Here is a 23,792-nt window from a genome sequence, read left to right on the forward strand (position 1 = left end):
AACCGTGAGATCACGTAGGCCTAAACTGACTGAGTGAAGGTGTTCAGCGAAACGATTGCTGAGCCTGCACTGGGTCTTGGTCCACACCTAGAACAGCGGATACAGCAGATGAAGTTGGAGGTGTACTGTAAGTGAACATCTGCCTCACCTGAAAGGAATATCGGGGTCCTTAGATGGAGTCGAGGGAGGAAGTACAGGTTCAGATGTTGGACAGGAAACCAGCCACTTTCCCACGACCAACACCCTCCTCTGCCTAGCGGAGCTGGTCCTTACTCTTAACAATATGCTTCTCCCACTTCCTCCAAATCCAAGGCGTAGCCATGGGCAATCGCATGGTCCCCAGCTATACAGCCTCTTTGTAGGGTATGTTGAACAATCCCTGTTCCAGGTGTACACTAGCCATATCCTTGAACTCTATCTCCGCTACATTGACGACCGCATTGGGGCTATCTCCTGCACTCATGGACTTCATTAACTTCTCTATCAATTTCAATCCTGCACACAAATTCATTTGGACCATCTCCAACATCTCCCTAAATAGACACAAAAAGGCTGGAGTAACTCAGCGGGACAGGCAGCATCTCTGGAGAGAAGAGATGGGTGACGTTTCGGGTCGAGACCCTTCTTCAGACTCAAATGGGTGACGTTTGGGTCGCGACCCGACCCTTTGTCTGACATCTCCCTACCGTTTCTTGATCTCACCGTCTCCATCACAGAAGATAGACTATCGACTGACATCTATTATAAACCTATTGACTCCCACAGCTATCTAGACTACACTTCTTCCCACCCTGCTTCCTGTAAAGACTCTATCCCCTCTTCCATCATAGATGAGGCCCTCACTAGGATCTCCGCGGTATCCCACAGCTCCGCTCTTGCTCTCACTCATTCCAGTCGCAACAGGGACAGAGTACCCTAGTTCTCATCTTCCACCCCATCTTGGGTATGCTTGGGCAGCTTACGACCCAGCAGTAGGAATATTGACTTCTCTAACTTCAAGTAATCCTTGCTTTCCGTCTCTCTCCACCCTTCTCTTCTCCTGCTTGTGAGAGGTTTGACTAGTTTGATTGTTCTCCTGATTAAATTTTACTGATTGTATGTCTCGATGTCACCGTCCCCTCAGCTAACAATGATCTATTCTACATTTTCCATGATCTATGTCCCCTTTCATTTCCCGTGTTCACACCTTACCCCTCCATATCTCTGTATCTCTGTATCTCCCTCGCTCCTGACTATCAATCCGAAGAAAGGTCTCGACCCGAAATGTCACCCATTCCTCTGTTCCCCAGAGATGCTGCTTGTCCCGCTGAGTTACTCCAGATTTTGTGGCTTTCTGCAGTGTTGCATCTCCTGCAGATCGCCACAAAGTGCTGGAGTAAAGGGCCTGTCCCACTTGCATGCGATTGCATGCGTTTGGCATGACCAAATGTGGTCGCTTGAGGCGTACGGGCACCGTATGGCCGCGCGGGGCCGGTCCCACTTAGAAGCGTGGAGTTGTACGGGGCTGTTCCCGACATCACGCGGGGCTCCGAAAAACTGAGTGTCCGAAATCTTCGTGCCCCAACGGCCTGTCGGCATGCAGGCGCATTGCGGTCGTACGCAGCATCTTGACGGCGTAGCCTAGCGTGTGGCGTAGCGCGATGTCACCGTCCGGCGTGGCGTTGTGTGATGACGTCACCGCCCGACGCTGTGCGACGTACAAATTCAGTCGGCCTGCCTCCTGCCCAGCTGATTGGTCAGCATGTCACAACATAGCGTGTACTTAGGGCGAACTTCGCATGAACTCCGCTTCCGTTTGGTCGCGCCAAACGCATGCAATCGCTTGCAAGTGGGACAGGCCCTTAACTCTGCGGGGCAGGCAGCATATCTGCAGAAAAGGAATAGGTGACATTTCGGGCCGAGACCTTTCTTCAGACCAAGAATCAGGGGAGTGTCTATCTTCAGCTTTTTGTGTCCATCTTCAGTGTAAACCAACATCTGCAGTTCCTCCCTGCACATTGAATCTTCTGTTGTTGCTTTGATCTGTGTCGTTTGCACACTTTACACTTGGTGTCCAATTCATGGTCTTGGTCTTGGTGGGCAAGTTGCCTATCTGTCAATCACAGCCGAGGCGCCAGCTTCCGGTGCCGAGGTCCCGCCCCCATGCGGAAGTCAGGCCGGGCAAGGGGAAGATGGCGGCCGGATCGGCGGACGGGGTAAAGGAGGGCGGAACGGGGCGGTGGGCAGCGACTCCCGGGGTGCGGGCGGGCGGGCGTTGTCCGGTGGAGGGGCACGGGGCGCGGGGCGCGGGCGGACAGACTCTCCCCGCTGCCGCTGCTGTGCCGAGCCGCCCGGTCGCTGCCCTGAGACCGAGCAGCGGCGCCACCCAGCGGCCGGGAATGCGCATCGCACCCACCCACCCGCTGTGGACACTCAATGGGTGGAGGAGATACAATGGGCACATCCAATGTGTATAGACACCCAACCTATACATCCAATGTGTACATGCAACCAACCTGTGCATTCAATGAGTGCCGACACACACTTGTGTGTGTGTGTACAGACATGATAGGTACATCCAATGAATGTAGAGACACAATAGGTACATCCAATTGTGAGAGGATTTGAGTTTAGGAGCAAGGAGGTCCTACTGCAGTTGTACAGGGCACCTGGAGTATTGTGTGCAATTTTGGACTCCTAATCTGAGAAAGGACATTATTGCTATTGAGGAAGTGCAGCGTAGGTTCACCGGGTTAATTCCTGGGATGGCGAGACTGACATATAATGAAAGAATGGGTCGATTGAACTTGTATTCACTGGAATTTAGAAGGATGAGAGGAAATGTTATAGAAACATATAAAATTCTTAGAAGATTGGACAGGGTAGATGCAGGATAAATGTTCTCGATGTTGGGGGAGTCCAGAACTAGGGGTCACAGTTTAAGGGGTAGTGCATTTAGGACTGAGATGGAAAAACTTTTTCACCCAGAGAGTTGTGAATCAGTGGAATTCTCTGCCATGGAAGGCAGTGGAGCCCAATTCACTGTATGTATTCAAGAGAGTTAGATTTAGCTCTTTGGGCTAAGGGAATCAAGGGATATGGGGAAAAATCCAGAACGGGGTACTGATTTAGGATGATCAGCCATGATCATATTGAATGGCAATGCTGGCTTGAAGGGCCAAATGGCCTACTTCTGCACCTATTTTCTATGTAATAGGTATGCCAATGAGTGTAGAATTCAACAGGTACATCCAATGAGTGTGGAGACACAAGAGACACAAAACACTGGGTTCTGGAGAAATTCAGCGGGTCAGGCAGCATCTGTGGAGGGAATGGACAGACAGCCATGTTGTATGAGGGGAATTATGTGAAGGAACCTAAAGAGAAAAGAAACATCTACTATAATATGTAATTTCTCTGAATGGTCTAGATGAACATATAACTAATATTTCACCCATTGGGTTTTCAATTAATTACTGTTTCATATTCTTTGGGATATTTTATTATTGGGGCTTTGTGTGAACAAATTTTAATTTTAATGCTTTGTGAATTCCTTGCAAAATAATTAATTTTGCTTTCAGCGGAATTCTAGATCTTTAGGAGAACTATGACTTTCTCCCTACATTCGTGACTTCTCTTCTGAAACCCTGGACCTAATTTATTTCCAAATGGTGAGTATTTTGAAGAAGCTATTGTTAATTTGGGAATTGAGTATTCAGCAAATTACTCTAGATACAAGGAACTCCAGAGACTGATTTACAAAAAAAAGTGTTGGAGTAACTCAGCGGATCACGTAGCATCTCTGGAAGACATGGATAAGTGACGTTTCAGGTCGCGTTCTTTCTTCAAACTGATTGTGGTGGTGGAGGAGGGGGGAGTAGAAGCTGGACTAGAAACTATTGTCTATTCGGAGACAATGGAAATGGGGAAAAGGCAGGAATGGGGTACTGAGTGTGGATGATCAGCCATGATCATATTGAATGGCAATGTTGGCTCGAAGGGCCGAATGGCCTACTTCTTCACCTATTGTCTATTGAGAGGAAGGGCAGGACAAAACCTGCCAAGTGATAGGTGGATGTGGGTGAGGGGGGTATTGATAGGCAAATGGGTGGACAAGAACAGGGGTGGAAAGAGAAAAAGTGTGAGATAAGATGTGTGAATTGTGAAGCCAGAGGAAGGAATGTAGGTGGAAGGGGAGAAATGGGTGTGAGTTCAGTTAGGGCAAAGGGAAGACCAGGGAGAGAAAGAAAGAAAAGCTGGTTATTTAGAACAGTAGAATTCAATATTAATACCATTGGGTTTTAAGCAACCCTAGCAGAATATAAGGCGCTGTTCATCCAGTTTGCACGTGGCCTCACTCTGGCAAAGGTGTTTTGTTAAAGTTATCAATATTTTGTTTTGTTAAAATTATCCATGTTTTTCCAGCATTCTGCAGTTCCTTGTGTCTCCAATAAACAGTCAAGAATCTGAATCCTCTCACATAGTTGGTACTAAAGCAAAAACAAATTTCAGACACGATGGTGGCGAGTTGATTCTGAACCCGCTCCCCCCCCACCGTCTTCGCTAATGGAAAGACCACCTTTATTTCATGGTACATGTACTTCTATCGTGTCCGCCTTGCCATTGGTACCTTTGCACTAAGGTATTGCCACAATCTCCCAAACATCGACTTTGCGCTTTCACAAACTTAGATCATCATCCAGTATTTTCTTAATTTAACCCAACCTTTGATTATCAAAAACTATATCCAGTTGGCATTGTTTTTTGGGATAGGTTAACGTAAACTGCATCTGTTTCAGACATCTGTTTGACCCAAGCAGTCGTTCCAGGTGCGACAAAGGTTCACCTGTATCTCCTCCAACCTCATCTACTGCATCCTCTGATCTAAATGTCAGCTGATTTACATCGGGGAGACTAAGCGGAGGTTGGGCGATCGTTTCGCCGAACACCTCCGCTCAGTCCGCAATAACCTACCTGAACTCTCGGTGGCTCAGCACTTCAACTCCCACTCCCACTCCCAATCCGACCTCTCTGTCCTGGGTCTCCTCCTTTGCCAGAGTGAGCAACACCAGAAATTGGAGGAACAGCACCTCATATTCCGCCTGGGTTGCTTGCGTCCGGATGGCATGAACGTTGAATTCTCCCAGTTTTGCTAGCCCTTGCTGTCTCCTCCCCTTCCTTAACCCTCGAGCTGTCTCCTCCCATCCCCCCGCCCTCAGGCTCCTCCTCCTCCCTTTTTCCTTCCTTCTCCCCCCCCCCCCCACCCCCCATCAGTCTGAAGAAGGGTTTTGGCCCGAAACATCGCCTATTTCCTTCGCTCCATAGATGCTGCTGCACCCGCTGAGTTTCTCCAGCATTTTTGTGTACCTTCTGTTTCAGACATGTTATTTTTGCACCAAATCCAGATATAAAATGTTGGTGTAACTGAGCAATTCTGGAGAATACAGAGGAAGGGTCTCAACCCGAAATATTACCTGTTCCTTTTCTCCAGAGATGCTGCCTGACCCGCTGAGTTACTCCAACGTTTGTCTGTATCTTCAGTGTTGCATCACCTGCAGATAGACACAAAATGCGGGACTTAAATTTAAAAGTAATTTAATTTAATTCTGAAGAAATTATTTGCACAAAATGAGTCATTGTTTCCTGGTGACTTAAAATATAGAACAGTACAGCACAGGGACGAGCCCCTCGGCCCACAATGTCCATGCTGAACATGGCACCAAGCTAAACTTTCCACTGACCCGCTGAGTTTACTCCAAACGTTTTGTCTGTATCTTCAGTGTTGCATCACCTGCAGATAGACACAAAATGCGGGCGGCAGACTTAAATTTTAAAAATTTAATTTAATTTAATTCTGCTCATGACTATAAGCCTCTATTCCCTGTATATCCATATACCTATCAAAAAGTCTCTTAAACACCACAATTGACTGCCTTCATTATCACGCCTAGCAGTGCATTCCAGGGACTCACCACCCTTTTAAAATGTTGTCCCTCTCACCTTAAAGCTATGCCATCTGGTCTTTTGCATTTTCATCCTGAGAAAAATGTTCTGACTGTCTACCTTGTCTATGCCTCTTTATAGTTATGTGTTTGTGTAAAAATACTTTCAACATTGAAATATTAAATAGTAATCCTAATAGATATAATTTTTGGTTAAGATGTAAATTCCAGTATGGTCCGGATGAAGATAGGAGTAATCAAGTAATGATGTTGATTCTGATTCGTGTAGATATAATTTGGTAATTATTTTCTTCACTATAGCCACTGAATCACGTGATAACTTATTCTTTCTCACATACTGGGAAGAATTATTGGGGAAAAAACAACGTGCAGGAAATATGTGGAAATGGTGAACTGCTGGATTACCAAAAAGGATACAAAGTGCTGGAGTAACTCAGTGGGTCAGGCACATCTCTGGGGAACGTGGATAGGTGACGTTTCACACAGTGCTGGAGTAACTCAGCGGGTCAGGCACATCTCTGGGGAACGTGGATAGGTGATGTTTCGGGTCAGGGGTCTTCAGATTGATTGTGATGGGGACGGGAGAAAGCTGGAAGAGAGGAGCGGCTGGACAAAGCGTGGCAGATAATAGGTGGTGGTGCTGGGCAGGGGGGTGGGTGAGGGTTGATAGGCAGATGTTTGGGCAGAGATGAAAAAAACAAGGTGTGAGACAAAAGGATTGAAGAGTTGCGAATTGTAAAGCGGGAAAAATGTTTGGAGATTTATTAAGAAGATAATTTTTCTTCAGATACTTTCCCTTTAAAGTAATGCTTCTATTATTTGGACAGCTAATAATTTGGCATGAAGATTGACATAAAAAGGTGGAGTAACTCAGTGGGTCAGGTAGCATCTCTGGAGAAAAGGAATGGGTGATGTTTCGGGTCGAGACCCTTCTGACTGAGAGTCGGGAAAGGGAAACGAGATATAGGCGGAGATATAGAGAGATGCAGAACAAAGAAATGAAAGAAATGCCAAAATGTTACGATGATCAAGGAAACGGCGCATTGTTAGCTGTGGGCTAGGTGAAAATGAGTTATATAGACAATGAGACTCACCAATAATTTGGCATTCTCCACATTCAACAGTAAATATAGATACAAAGAACTGCATAAGTTTATACCAAAGTTAGACAGAAAGTGTCGAACCCGAAACTGAAGATGTACCCGACACGAAATGTCACCCATCCTTTTCATCCAGAGATGCCGCATGACCTGCTGAGTTACTCCAGCACCTTGTGTCTATCAAATAGTAAATACTTTTGGAAAGGAAGGATTTTCAGAACTGATGACTGGATTTCAGGATATCTTGCATCTTTCGAATTCCTAAGTAAATACATTTTCTTTCCGCAGTATCACGCTTTGGAATATGCTCTGGACCGTGCCGAGGTGAGTTGTTCACAATAACCATGCATCTGTACTCTGTTATTCAACTGTATCTTTCACTTGACCTGTGCCATTTATTCCTTGTAATTTACAATTTTTTTTTAGTATATCATTGGATGTGCCAGGCAGAGACCTCCAAAAAGAAGGCATTCCTCCAGTGGACGGTACTATTTTGATAATCAAAGTATTTTAAAGATGATTTTGCCAGAAATCTGAAGTAACTGAATTTTATATATTTGTTACTTTAGGAAATCCGTGCATCAGAAGCTGTATGATTTGTACATGGAAGAATGTGAAAAAGAACCAGAACTGAAGGTAACCTCGTTTGTTTAAAAAAAACTTTTTTCCTTATTGAGGCTTGTGGGTTATTGGCCTCTGTAAATTGACCATAGTGCGGAGGTTGGCAACCTTGTTCTGCATAGGGGCCGGGACGCATGTCTGTGAGCGGATGGCGGGCTACATCTATCACGTGAACACATGGGTCCCGCCCCGGATGGCAGGCATCAAATCACGTGTTCACTGAAGGTAAACAAAAATGCTAGAGAAACTCAGCGGGTGAGGCAGCCTCATGCAATCCTTGCATGTCTCATCCGCTGAGTTTCTCCAGCATTTTTGTCTACCTTTGATTTTTCCAGCATCTGCAGTTCTTTCTTAAACGTGTTCACAGAAGGTGCGCTGCCGTGCCGCAGCTTTGTGCAGGATGCGGTACTGCTAGGCCGCTGCTCGGGATGGCTCTAGGCGCCGCTGCTCGGGGCGCTCGGCAGGCCAGATGATTTCGGGTTACGGGCCGCATTCGGCCCGGGGGCTGTAGGTTGCCCTAGTGTGTAGGTAGTTGATGAGAAAGTGGGATAACATAGTAACAGTGTGAATGGGTGATCAATGGTTGGCATGGTTGCCAGAGGGCCTGTTTACTGGCTGTATCGCTAAACTAAACTACAAATCTTTAAAAAATTAGTGTGTTCTTTTCTAGTTAATTGAAACGTTATCAAAGTTCTGCTTGAAAATGTTTCATAAAGTATTTATTAAATCAACAATATTTTACATTTTGTATTTTTCTCAATTAGTCTTGTAGATTAATTGAGCTCTGCAAATGTCCACTTTGTGCAGGGAGTAGATGAGAAAGAAAATTGGATCTACTGTCAACTAAGTTGGACTTGTGGATAATCATTTTATTCTGTAATCAAGACCTAGTTTTACTGTTAATCTTGTCAAGTTTCTGTATAATCTTGTCAGCTGAGAATATAAAATCTGTACCAAAGTCGCGCTCAGCAGATCAGCTTTGCCTGGTTTCCTGGTGTGCACCAGTGTTAATAAATCGCCCATTACTTCAAACACCAACTCCGCATGGCCTTTCCATTTGCTCCTACAATTATTATAACTGATTTAATCAAAGCAAAATGTGACATTTGATTAAAATCTGGATTTGTGATTACTTCTCAGAAACTAAGGCGAAATGTTAACCTGCTGGAGAAACTGGTGATGCAGGAGAGAGTGTCGTGTCTCGTGGTAAACTTATATCCAGGAAATGACGGTTATTCACTGATGCTCCGGGGGAAAAATGGCTCGGGTACCATTCTTTAATTATTCTAGGTTGTTAATCATTTGTGCTGAATAGATAATAGAGAGGAATTATAAATGCATTATTATTATTGTGTTTCTTCTAATCTCTACCAGACAGTAAAATATTAGGATTTGGTTGATTATAACATTGGTTGCAACTTTAAAATGAGATTCGCAAAGATTGAAGGAGATGTACATGGATAGGAAAGGTTTAGAGAGTTATGTGCCAAATGTGGGGAAGTGGGACTAGCATAGATGGGTCATCATGGGCAAGTTCGGCAGAAGGGTCTGTTTCCGTGCTGTATGACTTGCGTGTGGGGCAACTTTTCTTATACAGACGGTGGGTGGGTGGATGACTGGAGCGAGCTGCCAAGGGTGACGGTGGAAGCAGATGCAATAATGGTGCTTTTAGATCGGCACATGGATAGGAAGAGATATGGCTCGGGTTTAGGAGATTAGTTTAACTTTCATCATGTTCGGCACAGGCATTATGTACCGAAGGGCCTGTTCCTGTGCTGTACTATTCTATGTTCTAATGCATGCCCATGCTTGCTAAAAGGTATGCTGTATAAATTATGAAAGTTGGAATGTGCCCATCTTTTTAATGTTGTACTTGTAATGAATGCAGACTCGGAAACAATCCGCTTGCCTTACGAGGAAGGAGAGCTACTGGAATACTTAGATGCAGAAGAGCTTCCACCAATTCTCGTGGATCTTTTGGAAAAATCTCAGGTGAAGTAAATCATGCAAGAGTAGGAACGACTTGATCATAGCAATTCCCGTATAACTGCATGCGTGGATGCTAACCTGTAGAGTGTACCAAGTGCGTTTTAACAGCTAAAAATGCATTTTTGATACTAACTAAAAATACTAAAGACTGTTTGTTACATTGTTTAATAATTAAGTGTCAATCTAAGCAATGGTTTGTCAATTTCTTTGAACTAGCAGTGTGTTCTTAAAGAGACAGTCCACTATTACCAAAATCCATTATAAAGTCTGTAATAATGAGGGTTTATTGTATCACAGTGCCCTCCATAATGTTTGGGACAAAGATCCATCATTTATGTATTTGCCTCTGTACTCCACAATTTGAGATTTGTGATTGGAAAAAGTCACATGTAGTTAAAGTGCACATTGTTAGATTTTAATTAAGGCCATTTTCATGCATTTTGGTTTCACCATATAGAAATTACAGCCATGTTTATACATAGTCCCCCCCATTTCAGGGCACCATAATGTTTGGGACACAGCAATGTGATGTAAATGAAAGTAGTCATGTTTAGTATTTTTTTGCAGGTCCTTGCATGCAATGACTGCTTGCAGTCTGCAATTCATGGACATCACCAGTTGCTGGGTGTCTTCTCTGGTGATGCTCTGCCAGGCCTGTATTGCAGCCATCTTTAGCTTAGGTTTGTTTTGGGTGCTAGTCCCCGTCAGTTTTCTCTTCAGCATATAAAAGGCATGCTCAATTGAGATGGTCTGCTTTGTATCCTGCAGTTCCTTCTCACCTCCATACATTGCTCTTGCCATCACTCTGATATAAATTCATCTTTGTCTCATCTCTCCTCCATACATTGCTCTTGCCATCACTCTGATATAAATTCGTCTTCGTCTCATCTGTCCACAAGACCTTTATCCAGAACTGGTTGCTCTTTTAAGCACTTCTTGGCAAACTGTAACCTGGCCATCATATTTATGCGGCTAACCAGTGGTTTGCATCTTGCAGTGTAGCCTCTGTATTTCTGGTCATGTAGGGTTCTTCGGACAGTGGTCATTGACAAATCTACACCTGACTCCTGAAGAGTGTTTCTGATCTGTCGGACAAGTGTTTGGGGATTTTTCTTTATCATAGAGATAAATCTTCTGTCATCAGCTGTGGAGGTCTTCCTTGGCCCGCCAGTTCCTTTGTGAATAGTAAGCTCAATAGTGTTCTCTTTCTTCTTAATGATGTTCCAGGCAGTTGATTTTGGTAAGCCTAAGGTTTGGCTGATGTCTCTTTCTTTTCTTTCAAAATCGTTTTATTAATTTTTCAAAAACAAAAAATAATGATAAACATAACAGTGATGTTGATACATAGGGATCAGGATTACATTAACAACAAATGTAACCTAAATATAAATCCAGTGTCAAAATACACGTGGAGAAAAATACACAGGAAAAAAACGAAACCCCCTAACCTAAAAGAAGCAAAACAAAACAAAACAGAATCTGGGCTGCAAAAAATAAATTTCAATAGTATAGACTCATGTTTGTCATCAAATCCGTTCCACCGTATAAAGGTAAAAAATTATTATAACGGTCGGAGAGGGAACAATTTATATCGTGTGAAAATATTGAATAAAGCTTCTCCTGGTCCTATCAAATTTAACCGAGGGTTCAACAATGTCATTCCTAATTTTTTCCAAATTTTAACATGATATCGTTTCAGAATACCAATGAAGTGTGGTAGGAGGATTAGAGTCTTTCCATTTAAATAAAATAGATCTTCTGGCAATTAATGGATTAAAAGCAATCAACCGACAGGCTGAACAGGACAGATGAATAGAACCTGATATTGGTAGCCCAAAAATTGCAGTAATAGGATGAGGTTGTAAATCACTACCTAAAACTACAGAAATAGTATCAAAAATTTATTTCCAATATTTTTCCAAAAGTGGGCAGGACCAAAACATACGAGTCAGCGTAGCCACTTCAGAATTGCATCTGTCACAGTTAGGATTTATATGACCATAAAAATGAGCTAACTTATCTTTGGACATAAGTGCTCTGTGAACCACCTTAAATTGTATCAGAGCATGTCTTGCACACATTGAAGAAGTATTGACTAATTTAAGAATCCTTTCCCATTTCTGTATAGGTAAAGACATTTTAAGTTCTCTTTCCCAATCATTCTTAATTTTATCAGATGTACCTACTTGTAATTTCAAAATCAACTCATAAATAGTCATTATTAAACCTTTCTGATAAGGGTTCAAATGTAAATTTTTTCCGAGATTTCGGTTTGATGTGATAACGGAAAAGAAGGTAAAGTAGCCTTCAAAAAATGTCTAATTTGTAAATATCTAAAAAAATGTGAATTAGGTAGATTATATTTATTGGATAGTTGTTCAAAAGACATAAAACCACTGTCTAAAAACAAATCACGAAAAAATACTAATCCCTTCCTCTTCCATAACAGAAAGGCTTGATCAGTGCTAGAGGGTTGAAAGAAAAAATTAGATATGATAGGACCCGATAAGATAAAATCAGTCAATCCAAAAAACTTACGAAATTTAAACCATATTTGCAATGTGTGTCATGTTATTGGGTTAATCATATATATTTATTCAATCTTGTAATTGTTATAGGCAATACTAGGATAGAATCCAATGATAACCCTTGCATAGAATCACGTTCAAGTTTTATCCATCCTGGGCATTGGGTATTTTTTAATCTTTTGTCCAAAATGTTAAATAACGAACATTAACTACCCAATAATAAAACCTAAGGTTCGGCAATGCCAAACCACCATCTTTTTTAAATTTCTGTAAGTATTTTTTACTTAGTCTGGGATTTTTATTCTGCCATATATATGAAGACATTTTTGAATCAATAATATCAAAAAAATATTTAGAAAGAAAAATAGGTATCATCTGAAATAAATATAAAAATGTAGGTAGAATAAACATTTTAAAAGCACTGATTCGGTCGATTAGGGATATGGTCATTGGTGACCATTTAGTAAACTGTTGTCTGACATAGTTAATTAAGGGCGTAAAATTGGCTTTAAATAGGTCATTGTGTTTCTTGGTAATCTTAATACCTAAATAAGTAAAAACAGTCAGTTGTCAATCTAAATGGAAACTGTCCATAATTCGAAATTTGATTGTTTAGTGGAAAAAGCTCACTCTTACTAAGATTTAATTTATAACCAGAAAAATGACTAAATTGGTTAAGTAAAGCTGTTATTGCAGGAATAGATTTCTCTGGATTAGAAATATATAATAACAGATCATCTGCATTGCGAGATAGCTTATATGTCTTATTCCCACGGACAATTCCAAAAATATTGGGGGATTCCCTAAAAGCAGTGGCCAAGGGTTGCAAAGCAATGTCAAACAATAAAGGGCTTGAAGGACAGCCTGTCTAGTACCTCGGAAGAGCCTAAAGAAAGGGGAACTATGATTATTAGTAAGTACAGAAGCCTGAGGTATATGATATATCAGCTTGATTCAAGAGATACATTTTGGACCAATCTTAAATTTTTCAAGTGTATTGAATAAGTAGGCTGATGTATTTAACAGTTTTATGTTTGTTTCTCAGTCTCATAATGGATTATTGAACTTTCATTGGCACAACTTTGGTCCCCATGTTGATAAACAGCAATAAAAGTTTCCAGAGGTGATGGAAAGACTGCATGAAAGACTAGGTGCTGAGAGCTCTCTAATACCTGCATTAAGGAGGCATTTAAACACACCTGAGCAATTACAAACACCTGTGAAGCCATGTGTCCCAAACATTATGGTGCCCTGAAAGGGGGGTACTATGTATAAACACAGCTGTAATTTCTACATGGTGAAACCAAAATGTATGAAAATACCTTTTTAATGAAATCTGACATTGTGCACTTTAACCAAATGTAATTTTTTTTTCTATAACAAATCTCAAATTGTAGAGTACAAATGCAAATAAATAAATGATGGGTCTTTGTCCCAAACATTATGAATGGCACTGTACACCTAGAATATTTGCATACACCTTAATATCGTAAACACAGTGCTGGAGCACTCTTATGTTTTGCCCAAGATGGTCGGTGTGGACTCGGTGGGCTGAAGAGCCCTTTTCCATGCAGAATCTCTACACACTAATCTAAACTAAACTGATGGGCTCAACATCGTTGCAAAAGCAAAATCTGGGTAATTAATGAGAGCAAACTAACTTCCTTTTACTTTTGAATACAGCCAGCACCACTTTGTTAAACTCGTGGCTTTAAACATTTTCATGAAAGTTTTGTTTTGCTTTCAGGTGAATATTTTTCACTGTGGATGCGTCATAGCTGAAATACGGGATTACCGGCAGTCTGGTCATTTGAAAGCACTTACGTACCAAAGCAGGCACATTCTACTCCGGCCCACAATGCAGGTAATACACTGTGGCTTTTAGAACTGAGATTCCCCTTCCTTTGCATCTACCCCATCTTCTCTCACCACAAGCCCACCAAAAAATACTGTTTGCATTCAGCAAACATAGTGCACTCCTTCAACAGAAATATTTTTTCCACTCCACAGTCTGCAAGACCGCAAGTCATAGGAGCAAAATTAGGCCATTCGGCCCATCAAGTCTGTTTTGCCATTCAATCAAGGCTGATTTATTATCCCTCTCAGCCCCATTCTCCTGCCTTCTCCCCATAACCTTTGATACCCTTACTTATCAGGAACCTAGCAATCTCCACTTTAAAAATACCCAATGACTTGGTCTCTACAGCCGTCTGTGGCAATGAATTCCACAGATTCACCACCCATTGGCAAAATAAATTCCTCCTCATCTCCATTCTAAAGGTACATCCTTTTTTTTCTGAGGCTGTGACCTCTGGTCCTAGACTGTCTCACTCCTGGAAATATCCTTTCCATATCTACCTTTCATCATTGTTTCATGTTAATATTCCTATTGCATTTTCCTGTGTCAAGTGGGTACTTTGGGAGGATTAACGCATTGATAATATTCTCAAGAAAAATAGTGTATGGACATCCTGCTTAGATTATGCAGAATCAACAACAAAGGTCCTTTTTGGTTCCCCTTTCTTTCTCTATCCATCTTCCATTTTGGCTTTTGAATCTCAGATAGTAAAGATCGTTTAGAGTCATTCATTGCAGAAATTATATCATGTAACTGTACACTGTGGAGTGCTCAATTTATTATGACGGTAGACACAAAATGCTGGAGTAAGGTACACATAAATGCTGGAGAAACTCAGCGGGTACAGCAACATCTATGGAGCGAAGGAAACAGGCAATGTTTCGGGCCAAAACCCTTCTTCAGCCTGAAGAAGGGTTTCGGGCCGAAACTTTGCCTATTTCCTTCGCTCCATAGATGCTGCTGCACCCACTGAGTTTCTCCAGCATTTTTGTGTACCTTTGATTTTCCAGCATCTGCAGTTCCTTCTTGAACACAAAGTGCTGGAGGATCTCAGTGGGTCAGGCAGCATCTGTGGAGGGAACGTGCTTCTGAATGTGATACCCCACCCTGTGCATCTGTGCTCCAGAACAGTTCTTTATTTATTCTGGCTTTGCTTTTTTTTCCCGTAGAGTTTAATTTGTGATGTTCACGCAATAACAAGTGACAACCACAAATGGACGCAGGTGAATTGCACAACTTTGTAAATATATTGAATGATAATCTTTATTTTGTAAATGTAAATTCTATTTTTCGCTGCATATCGGATTCAGTCTTGCAACAGTATCAAAGTAGATGAAGCCATTTAAAGTTAATAACAACCTAATGATTCTACTCAATCTATGATTGGTGCTGTCCTTTGTTAATACTCCTAATAAGTAAGGAAGTTTATTGGCCAAGTATTCACATACAAGGAATTTGCCTTGGTGCTCCGTCTACAAGTAACAACATGACATAGTGACAGTTACGAATGATGCAGAAAACACTAAACATTAATAATAAAACATTAATGATAAAACACCATTGATCAAGCATGTGAACCAACAAAATACCAGATCAAAAGGAGGCTACAGATTTTTGGTTATTGAGTAGAGCTACTGCTTGTGGGGAAAAAAGCTGTTTTTATGTCTGGCTGTGGCAGCTTTGACAGTCCGTTCGGCTTCCAGAGGGAAGCGATTCAAAGAGTTTGTGGCCGGGGTGAGAGGGGTCAGAGATGATCATACCCGCTCGCTTCCCAGCCCTTGCAGTGTAATAATAATTTAAGGGTGGCACAGCGGTAGAGTTGCTGCCTCACAGCGCCAGAGATCCGGGTCCGATCCTGACTATAGGTGCTGTCTGTTCACATGTTCTCAATGTGACTGCGTGGGTTTCATCCGGTTCTCCAGTTTCCTCCCACATTCCTGAGTCGTTCAGACTTGTAGGTTTATTGGCTTTTGAAAATTGTCCCCAGTATGTAGGATAGAACTAGTGTATGGGTGACCATTGGTTGGCTTGGACTCAATGAGCCAAATGGCCTGTTTCCATGTTGTATCTCTAAATTAAACTAATCGTGCACTCGAGCCATAGGAACTGGCCCTTCAGCCTACCATGCACATGTTGTCCTTTTTGCCCATTTGCCCACACTTTCACCCTGAATTGTATGCCTTGCCTGTTGGATAGGTTAGATCCATAAAATGTGCTTCCTTTAGTGTAGAGGTCCTGAGCGTAGAGGGATCACCTTAGACACAATATACTGGAGTAAATCAGTGGGTCAGGCAGCATCTCTGGAGGAAAAGAATAGGTGATGTTTTGGGTCTGAACACTTCCTTGGATCACCTTAAAATGAGTTCGGGACCATTTGGACCATTACATGGTAATGTATTCAGAGGAAAGTTTGCGGAAGTCATGAATAGTCTCGCAAAATCAGGGTTGGAGAGGTAATTAAATAGTTGCCGTTACGATACAAAACAAATATGACCTCGTTTGATAGCAGCACATAACTGAGTGGATGTTTATGATCTTGTGGCATAAATAAAACTAGTTGATAATAGACAATAGGTGCAGGAGTAGGCCATTCAGCTCTTCGAGCCAGTCAATGTGATCATGGCTGATCATCCCCAATCAGGACCCCGTTCCTGCCTTCTCCCCATATCCCCTGACTCTGTTATTTTTAAGAGCCCTATCTAGCTCTCTCTTGAAAGCATCCAGAGAACCGGCCTCCACCACCCTCTGAGGCAGAGAATTCCACAGACTCACCACTCTCTGTGAGAAAAAGTGTTTCCTCGTCTCCTTTCTAAATGACTTACTCCTTATTTTTAAACTGTGGCCCCTGGTTCTGGACTTCCCCCAACATCGGGAACATGTTTCCTGCCTCCAGCGTGTCCAAGCCCTTAACAATCTTATATGTTTCAATGAGATATCCTCTCATCCTTCTAAACTCCAGAGTGTACAAGCCCAGCTGCTCCATTCTCTCAGCATATGACAATCCCGCCATCCCTGGAATTAGTTGCAATGACAAAACGTTTCAAAGACTGGTTTATTTAAAAATCTTTCAAGACTTGGTATAGCCACTTGTTATTTTGTTATTTAAAACATTGCAACGTTGTTTTTAAAGTTGATTTTTCTCTCAACACAGGATGACAAGCTTGTCCTTGAAAGTCAGTTGGTGCTCCACACGGCAGAGCCACTTTGCCTCGACCCTTCCTTCACTGTCACTTGCACAACCAATAAACTTCTTTACAACAAACAAAAGATGAACACTAGACCTATGAGAAGGTGGGTAAAAGTTGGAAAAGTGTTGTAAAGTTTTGTGTTGATAGTCTGTTGTTGTTTCAAACTCTTTAATTAACACCGTGGGATTATTCTGTAGTTTTAGTTTTAGAAATTCAGCATGTAAACAGGCCCATTGGCCCACTGAGTCCACGCCAACCACCGATCACCCATTCACACAAGTTCTTTGTCAAGATTATTTTATTGTCATATGTCCCAGATAGAACAATGAAATTCTTGCTTGCTGCAGCACAGCAGAATATGTAAACATAATAAATAATAGGATGAGAGAGAGGGAAAAAAAGTTCAATGTGTGTATATAAACACATACTCACATGTGTTTATATATATATATACTCAAAAAACAAACAATAACAGTGAAATAATAATAGTCTATTGTAGTTCAGAGATTATGAGGTTGTAGTGTACTGATGGCCTGAACCTGGACGTTACAGTTCTCGGGCTCTTCTTCCCGATGGCAGTGGTGAAATGAGTGTGGCCAGGATGGTGTGGGTCTCTGATGATGCTGTCTGCCTTTTTGAGGCAGCGACTTCGATAAATCCCTTCGATGGTGGGGATGTCAGAGCCGTTGATGTACTGGGCAGCGTTCACACCCCACTTTCACATCCAGCACAATAGCGGCAATGTACAGAGGCAAATTAACCTACAAAACCTGCATGCCTTTAGGATGTGAGAGGAAACCAGCACACCTGGAGATAACTCACGTGGTCACAGGGAGAATGTGCACACTCCATGCAGACATCACCCGTAGTCAGGATTGAACCAGTCTTTGGCGTTGAGAGGCAGCCACTCTGCCGCTGCGCCACTGTGCCACCCCTACATTTCCAAGTTTAAACTCAGCAAAATTTCTTGTCTTTTCAACATGTATCTAATGTTTAAAACAGGCGAATAAATGTTTTTTAAAATTCTTAAAGATCAGCCACGTCTAATCCAAATCTAATGAAGTTGCACGTTTGCATCAGGCCAAGAGGTGATGAAAGACACAGATGAGGGAATGTTTTTTATTTACTGAAAGTTTGTGCAAAATCACTTGAAATCTCTACCCATATCCTAATATGTCGTAATAAAGAGATGCTCAGCATTTCTTGGTAAACGGTAATTTGAACTTTGCAGAGGCCGACTGGGATTTAGGCCAAACACGAGCAAATAGCAAAGTGTAAATGGGGCATCTGGTTCGGCATGGATAAGTTAGACTGAAGGGCTTGCTTCCGTGCGGTACGACTTTGAATCCAAAATCTATTGAAACTGGTCAGAATGAATCAATGGCTGATACTATGATTGATTAGTACGGGTGTCAAAGGTTATGGGGAGCAGGCATGAGAATAGAGTGTTGAGAGGGAAAAATTGATCAACTCTGATTGAATGGCAGAGCAGACTTGATCGGGCTGAGTGTCCTAATTCTGCTCCTATGTTTTATACAATACGAGATACGAGAGAGATACGATACGATACGATACGATGGCACTTAATTGTCAGACCGTGGTCTTAAATTTGTTTTTGCATACATCCATACATTAAAATAAAGAACACAACACACAATAGAGTCCAACATAACTTAGGTTAACATTATGAACTTAGGTTACACAGTGGGGTAATTGGGATTATGGAGCCTGTTCTTAAAATACTTCCCCACTGAAACTTTGGTCACCTGGCCAGGCTCATTGCTTCATATTGGGTCTGGTCTGGCCCATCTTTCAACAAACTATTGTGTCAAAAAATAACTCCTGGATGCACAACCAAATTGTGCCCTATTTGAGCCCTTGGCATTAAAGGAGTCCCAGTAACCTCTAACTAACCCCATCCACACACCCCCTCCACCTTTCTCCCCAAACTATTGATAAGTCCCTCTTGTTACTTTGGGATAGATGCTGGTTGCCGCGTATTCAAAAAGTCCCAGCTTCTGAACAAGATGTGAACGTTGTGTTCTTGCATTCAGTCTCTCCTGAGCTTTATCCTGCAGCTAGGGAATAAGAGGCAACCACAGGCGGACCACGTTTTGCCAAAAGGATATATCTTAAGTGAAGAAAGGTGCAGAACATCAGCTTACAGTACTTTAAAAAAAAAAAAAGTATTTTGTAGCACCAAAAGTGCTGAAGGAACCCAGTAAGTCAGGCACCATCTGTGGAGCAAATAGACCGACTCTGTTTAGGGTTGGGGACCCTTCTCCAGACTGACGTCACTTGTCCATTCCCTCCACAGATGCTGCCTGTCACAATGAGTTCCAACAGTACTTTTGTTCAAGATTCCAGCATCGTTGTGTGTCTACTAACTCAAAATGGAGGCACAAATGTTTTCTATGGCCCAGTTTAATTCTGTTTCCTCTACCTAAAATTAGATTAATGAGAAAATATTTTGAATTTACAGTTATATTCTGCATTGAAATCTATTTACCGGTTATTGGTATTAAAGTCATAGAGACCTTTGAATTATCCTTAATCGGATTTTACGTTGCATCCTTTATCCGTACACTGATTACAATTAGGCATTGCATAATGCCTAATTGTAATTATGTATAGTCTTGCCACTGACTGGATAGCACGCAACAAAAAGCTTTTCGCCATACCTCAGTACACATGACAATAATAATTAAACTAACTTCATTTGTGTTCATTTAAGAGTGCTTTTTGTCTATTTTCAACAGGAATATGAAGAGGTATTCTCGGCCGGCATTGAACAAACAGCAGGAGATAGCCCAGTACACACCGTCACCTCATCTTAAGTTGTTTGATTATTTACAAAAGAGAAAGGAAAGAAAGCCGGTGTTACCTGTTGACCTTAAAATTTCGAGAGCTGGAAATGTAGGTTGCTTTTCATTTTTTGAACAATAAATCTTCTCAACCTTTGTCTTCAACACAGTGGTATTGACATCATTTTTTTTCTCCCCTTCTCTCATGGTAGTGTGTCGACATGTGGAGGCAGAATCCTTGCCAGCTCACAGTGCCATCTGAAATTGATGTAAGTCTCTCTGTCTTTAATGAAGAATATTTTATCCTGTGCTATTCCATACCGACCAAGATGCTCCATCTAAGCTACTCCCATTTGCCCATGTTTTCCTTTGATACGTTCCTCTCCATGTACTTGTCCAAATGTCTTTTAAAAGTTGTTAGAATACCCGCCCAACTACTTTCTCTGGCAACTCTTTCCATATACCCACTACTCTGTGTGGAAAAACTTGCCCCTCAGGATCCTTTCCCCTTTCAACTTAAATCTTTGTCCTCTGGTTCATGATTCCCCTACTGTGAATAAAATATTCTGTATTCACACAATCTATTCCCCTCATGATTTTGTACACCTCTATAAGATCACCCTTCATCCTCCTGCGCTCCAAGGAATAAAGTCCTAGCCTGCCCAACCTCTCCCTGAAGCTCAAGCCCTAGAGACAACATCTTCTTCACACTCTTTCCCACTTATTTGGCATCTCCGTCACAGCAGAATGACTAAACATGCAATACTCCAGTGTGGCCTCACCAACATCTTGTACAACTGGAACATATCATCCCAACCTCTGTACTCAATTCCCTGACTGATGAAGGCTAGCTTGCCAGAAGCCACCTTACCTACCTGTGATGCCACTTGCAGGGAACTTTGATAGATTTTTGTATTGTTTTGAGTTGCCATTAGCAGGGTGATTCATTTATCGTGCAATGGTGACCATGTGAATAATACGGTATTTTTGTTCATTTTAATTTCAAATTTGGCACTTGTCCAGGTGGAAAAGTATGTCAAGGTGGAAAAAATTAATCGATCTGATGAGTTACAAACCTGGCCACCCCATGTAAGTGCGACAGTTTTTTTGATTATTTTATTCAAATATTTTGGACACTAGAACTTATTTTCAGTTGCAGCTCTAACTGATTCCGTTTACTCCATTAGCAGTGTAGGACATTGCAAACTTTTGTAGAAACAAGGAACTGGTTCATAATAATAGATGTGTTTAAGAAGGAACTGCAGATGCTAGAAAATCGAAGGTACACAAAAATGCTGGAGAAACTCAGCGGGTGCAGCAGCATTTATGGAGCGAAGGAAATAGGCAACGTTTCGGGCCGAAAAGTTGCCTATTTCCTTCGCTCCATAGATGCTGCTGCACCCGCTGAGTTTCTCCAGCATTTTAGTGGTTTCGGACCGAAACGTTGCCTATTTCCTTCGCTCCATAGATGCTGCTGCACCCACTGAGTTTCTCCAGAATCATAATAATAGACACTGGAGTAAGTAGTGGAGTAACTCGGTGGGCCAGGCAACATCTCTGGAGAACATGGATAGGTGATGTTTCAGGTTGGGGCCCTTCATTCAGACCAAAATATTAATCTTGAATTTAATGTATTGCGAGCATCCAATATTAGAAGAAACAAACAATTGGTAAATTTTGGCTGTAGCATTGGAAATGCCCTAACGCAGTAACTGTGATAATCTGCTCTCCGATTTGGTTCAGCATGGCCTCCATTTCCCAAGCTCCCATTTCCCTGGTCCCTTTAAACTCACTGGGGCTTCATTTCCCACATTCATTAAACTCATCAGGACTCCATTCCACACGTTTTCTTTAAATTAACCGGGGCCCCATTTCCTGCCCTGCCTTTATACTAATCAGGGCTTTATTTCCCACATTCTCATTAAACTCACAGGGGCCCCATTACCCACATTCTTTCAACTTACTGGGACCCCGTTGCCCATGTTCTCTGAAAACCTATTGGGGCCCCGTTTCCCACGATCTTTAAACTCACCAGAACGCTGTGTAACACCTTCTTTAATCTCACCAGGGTGCTGTGTACCACGTTCTTTAATGATAGGGTCTTGGTTTCCAGTGCTGCATTTGAACTCACCAGGGCCCCATTTCCCGCACTCCCTTTAAGCTTATTGGGGCCTCGTTGCCCACATTATCTTTAACACCTTGGATCTTGGCTTCCAGTGATGTTATTGAATTTACCAGGGCCTGATTTCACACTCTCCCTTTAATCTCAACAGCATCCTGTTTCCTGCACTTTCTGTTTACTGTGCTTCCAATAAACTGGTCAGATGAACCGGAAAATATAATATGCTCTTGTGTAATGTCTAAGAACAAAGTTAATTGTGTGCATTGGAATATTAATGGAATAATGGCCCTGAAAATCAGCCAGTCCATCGGATATTGATGAAAGAATGGATCGACTGGGCTTATATTCACTGGAATTTAGATGGATGACATGGGATCTTATAGAAACATATAAAATTCTTAAGGGATTGGACAGGCTACATGCAGGAAAAATCTTCCCTATGTTGGGGGAGTCCAGAACCAGGGGTCACAGTTTTTAAGAATAAGGGGTAGGTCATGTAGGACTGAGATTAGGAAGATTTGTGAATCTGTGGGATTCTCTCTGTCACAGAAGCCATTGGAGGCCAATTCACAGGATGTTTTCAAGAGAGAGTTAGATCACATTGAATGGAGGTGCTGCCTCGATGGGCTGAATGGCCTACTCCTGCACCTATTTTCTATGTTTCTATATTCTGGGCTTTACTGGTGGTATAGGAATAGTTCAGGAATAGTTCCTTCCCAGCTGTTAGGTCAGGTCGGGGGGGGGAGTTCCCCCCGCCACGGGTACCATTGTCTCCCGTGCTACCTGCTCTATGGTCGGATAGTCGGCGACTAAACCATCTCCCTCACCTGGTTTGCCAGGTGAGAAGAGGGCTGTGGACCCCCAACAGGACCAAAAACAAGACCTGTCAAAGGGAGGATGAGCTCCTAGCGTGCTAACGGCCATCCACACTTCAGTAGAGGTTGCGATCACTGTCGTACATAGCATTGTAAGGAACACACACCAAAATCCTATACTTCCAGCGGCGGAAGTCCGCAGGATCTGGGGGACAGAGATGTGTGGTGCGTCCGTCACCGTTCACGTTGGAAACCAGTACCGCTGCGTCGCTAATGTTTTCAACAATGATGATAATGATGTTCAAGCCACTGAACTATCCTCTCATCAGCTGCAGTGTGGCCCTGACCTCCCATCTACCTCATTGAAACCTTGGAATTATCTTTAATCAATCTTTTATCAGATTTCAATGTTTTATCTTTCCATTAAAAGTTATTCCCTTTATCTCGTATCTGCACACTGTGGACAGGTTGATTGTAATCATGTTGGCTTTTGACTAGATATCGTGCAAACAAAAGCTTTTTTGCTGTACCTCGGTACACTTGACAATAATAAACAACTAAAGAGCAAGCATTCTACTGGTAAAATTTGCAGGCATCTGATTTTTGATCTAAAGTTCTATTTAATTTACTATTTCTAAATTACTGGAGAGAGTTGTTTATGCTCAGCTAAAACTATTCCTGGAGGAGCATGATATTCGGGAGATCTTCCAGTCTGGATTTAAAACCATGCACAGCACGGAGTCAGCATTGCTAAGGGTTTTTAACGACATCCTCCTGGCTAATGATTCTGGGGATTGTGTGGTTCTTGTCCTGCTGGACTTGTCT

The 23,792-nt window shown here is 42.1% G+C and overlaps 1 protein-coding gene across 10 annotated transcripts in view; it reads left to right on the forward strand.

Annotated features, from left to right (window-relative positions):
- The first annotated feature begins 2,109 nt into the window (after nucleotides 1-2,109).
- The window catches only part of supt20 (SPT20 homolog, SAGA complex component), a 59,611-nt gene continuing 37,928 nt past the window's right edge, over nucleotides 2,110-23,792 (forward strand). For all 10 annotated transcript variants that reach the window (XM_055637506.1, XM_055637510.1, XM_055637511.1 and 7 more), the window contains exons 1-13: nucleotides 2,110-2,195; nucleotides 3,561-3,650; nucleotides 7,331-7,366; nucleotides 7,469-7,527; nucleotides 7,612-7,678; nucleotides 8,804-8,930; nucleotides 9,552-9,655; nucleotides 13,928-14,044; nucleotides 15,208-15,261; nucleotides 17,190-17,329; nucleotides 19,986-20,142; nucleotides 20,243-20,299; nucleotides 21,054-21,119. In XM_055637506.1, coding sequence (XP_055493481.1) covers nucleotides 3,648-3,650; nucleotides 7,331-7,366; nucleotides 7,469-7,527; nucleotides 7,612-7,678; nucleotides 8,804-8,930; nucleotides 9,552-9,655; nucleotides 13,928-14,044; nucleotides 15,208-15,261; nucleotides 17,190-17,329; nucleotides 19,986-20,142; nucleotides 20,243-20,299; nucleotides 21,054-21,119 — 987 coding nt within the window. In that variant the 5' untranslated portion in view covers nucleotides 2,110-2,195; nucleotides 3,561-3,647. The remainder of the gene's footprint in view (nucleotides 2,196-3,560; nucleotides 3,651-7,330; nucleotides 7,367-7,468; nucleotides 7,528-7,611; nucleotides 7,679-8,803; nucleotides 8,931-9,551; nucleotides 9,656-13,927; nucleotides 14,045-15,207; nucleotides 15,262-17,189; nucleotides 17,330-19,985; nucleotides 20,143-20,242; nucleotides 20,300-21,053; nucleotides 21,120-23,792) is intronic.

This window comes from Leucoraja erinacea, chromosome 6 (genome assembly GCF_028641065.1).
Source record: "Leucoraja erinacea ecotype New England chromosome 6, Leri_hhj_1, whole genome shotgun sequence".
Lineage (NCBI taxonomy): Eukaryota > Metazoa > Chordata > Chondrichthyes > Rajiformes > Rajidae > Leucoraja > Leucoraja erinaceus.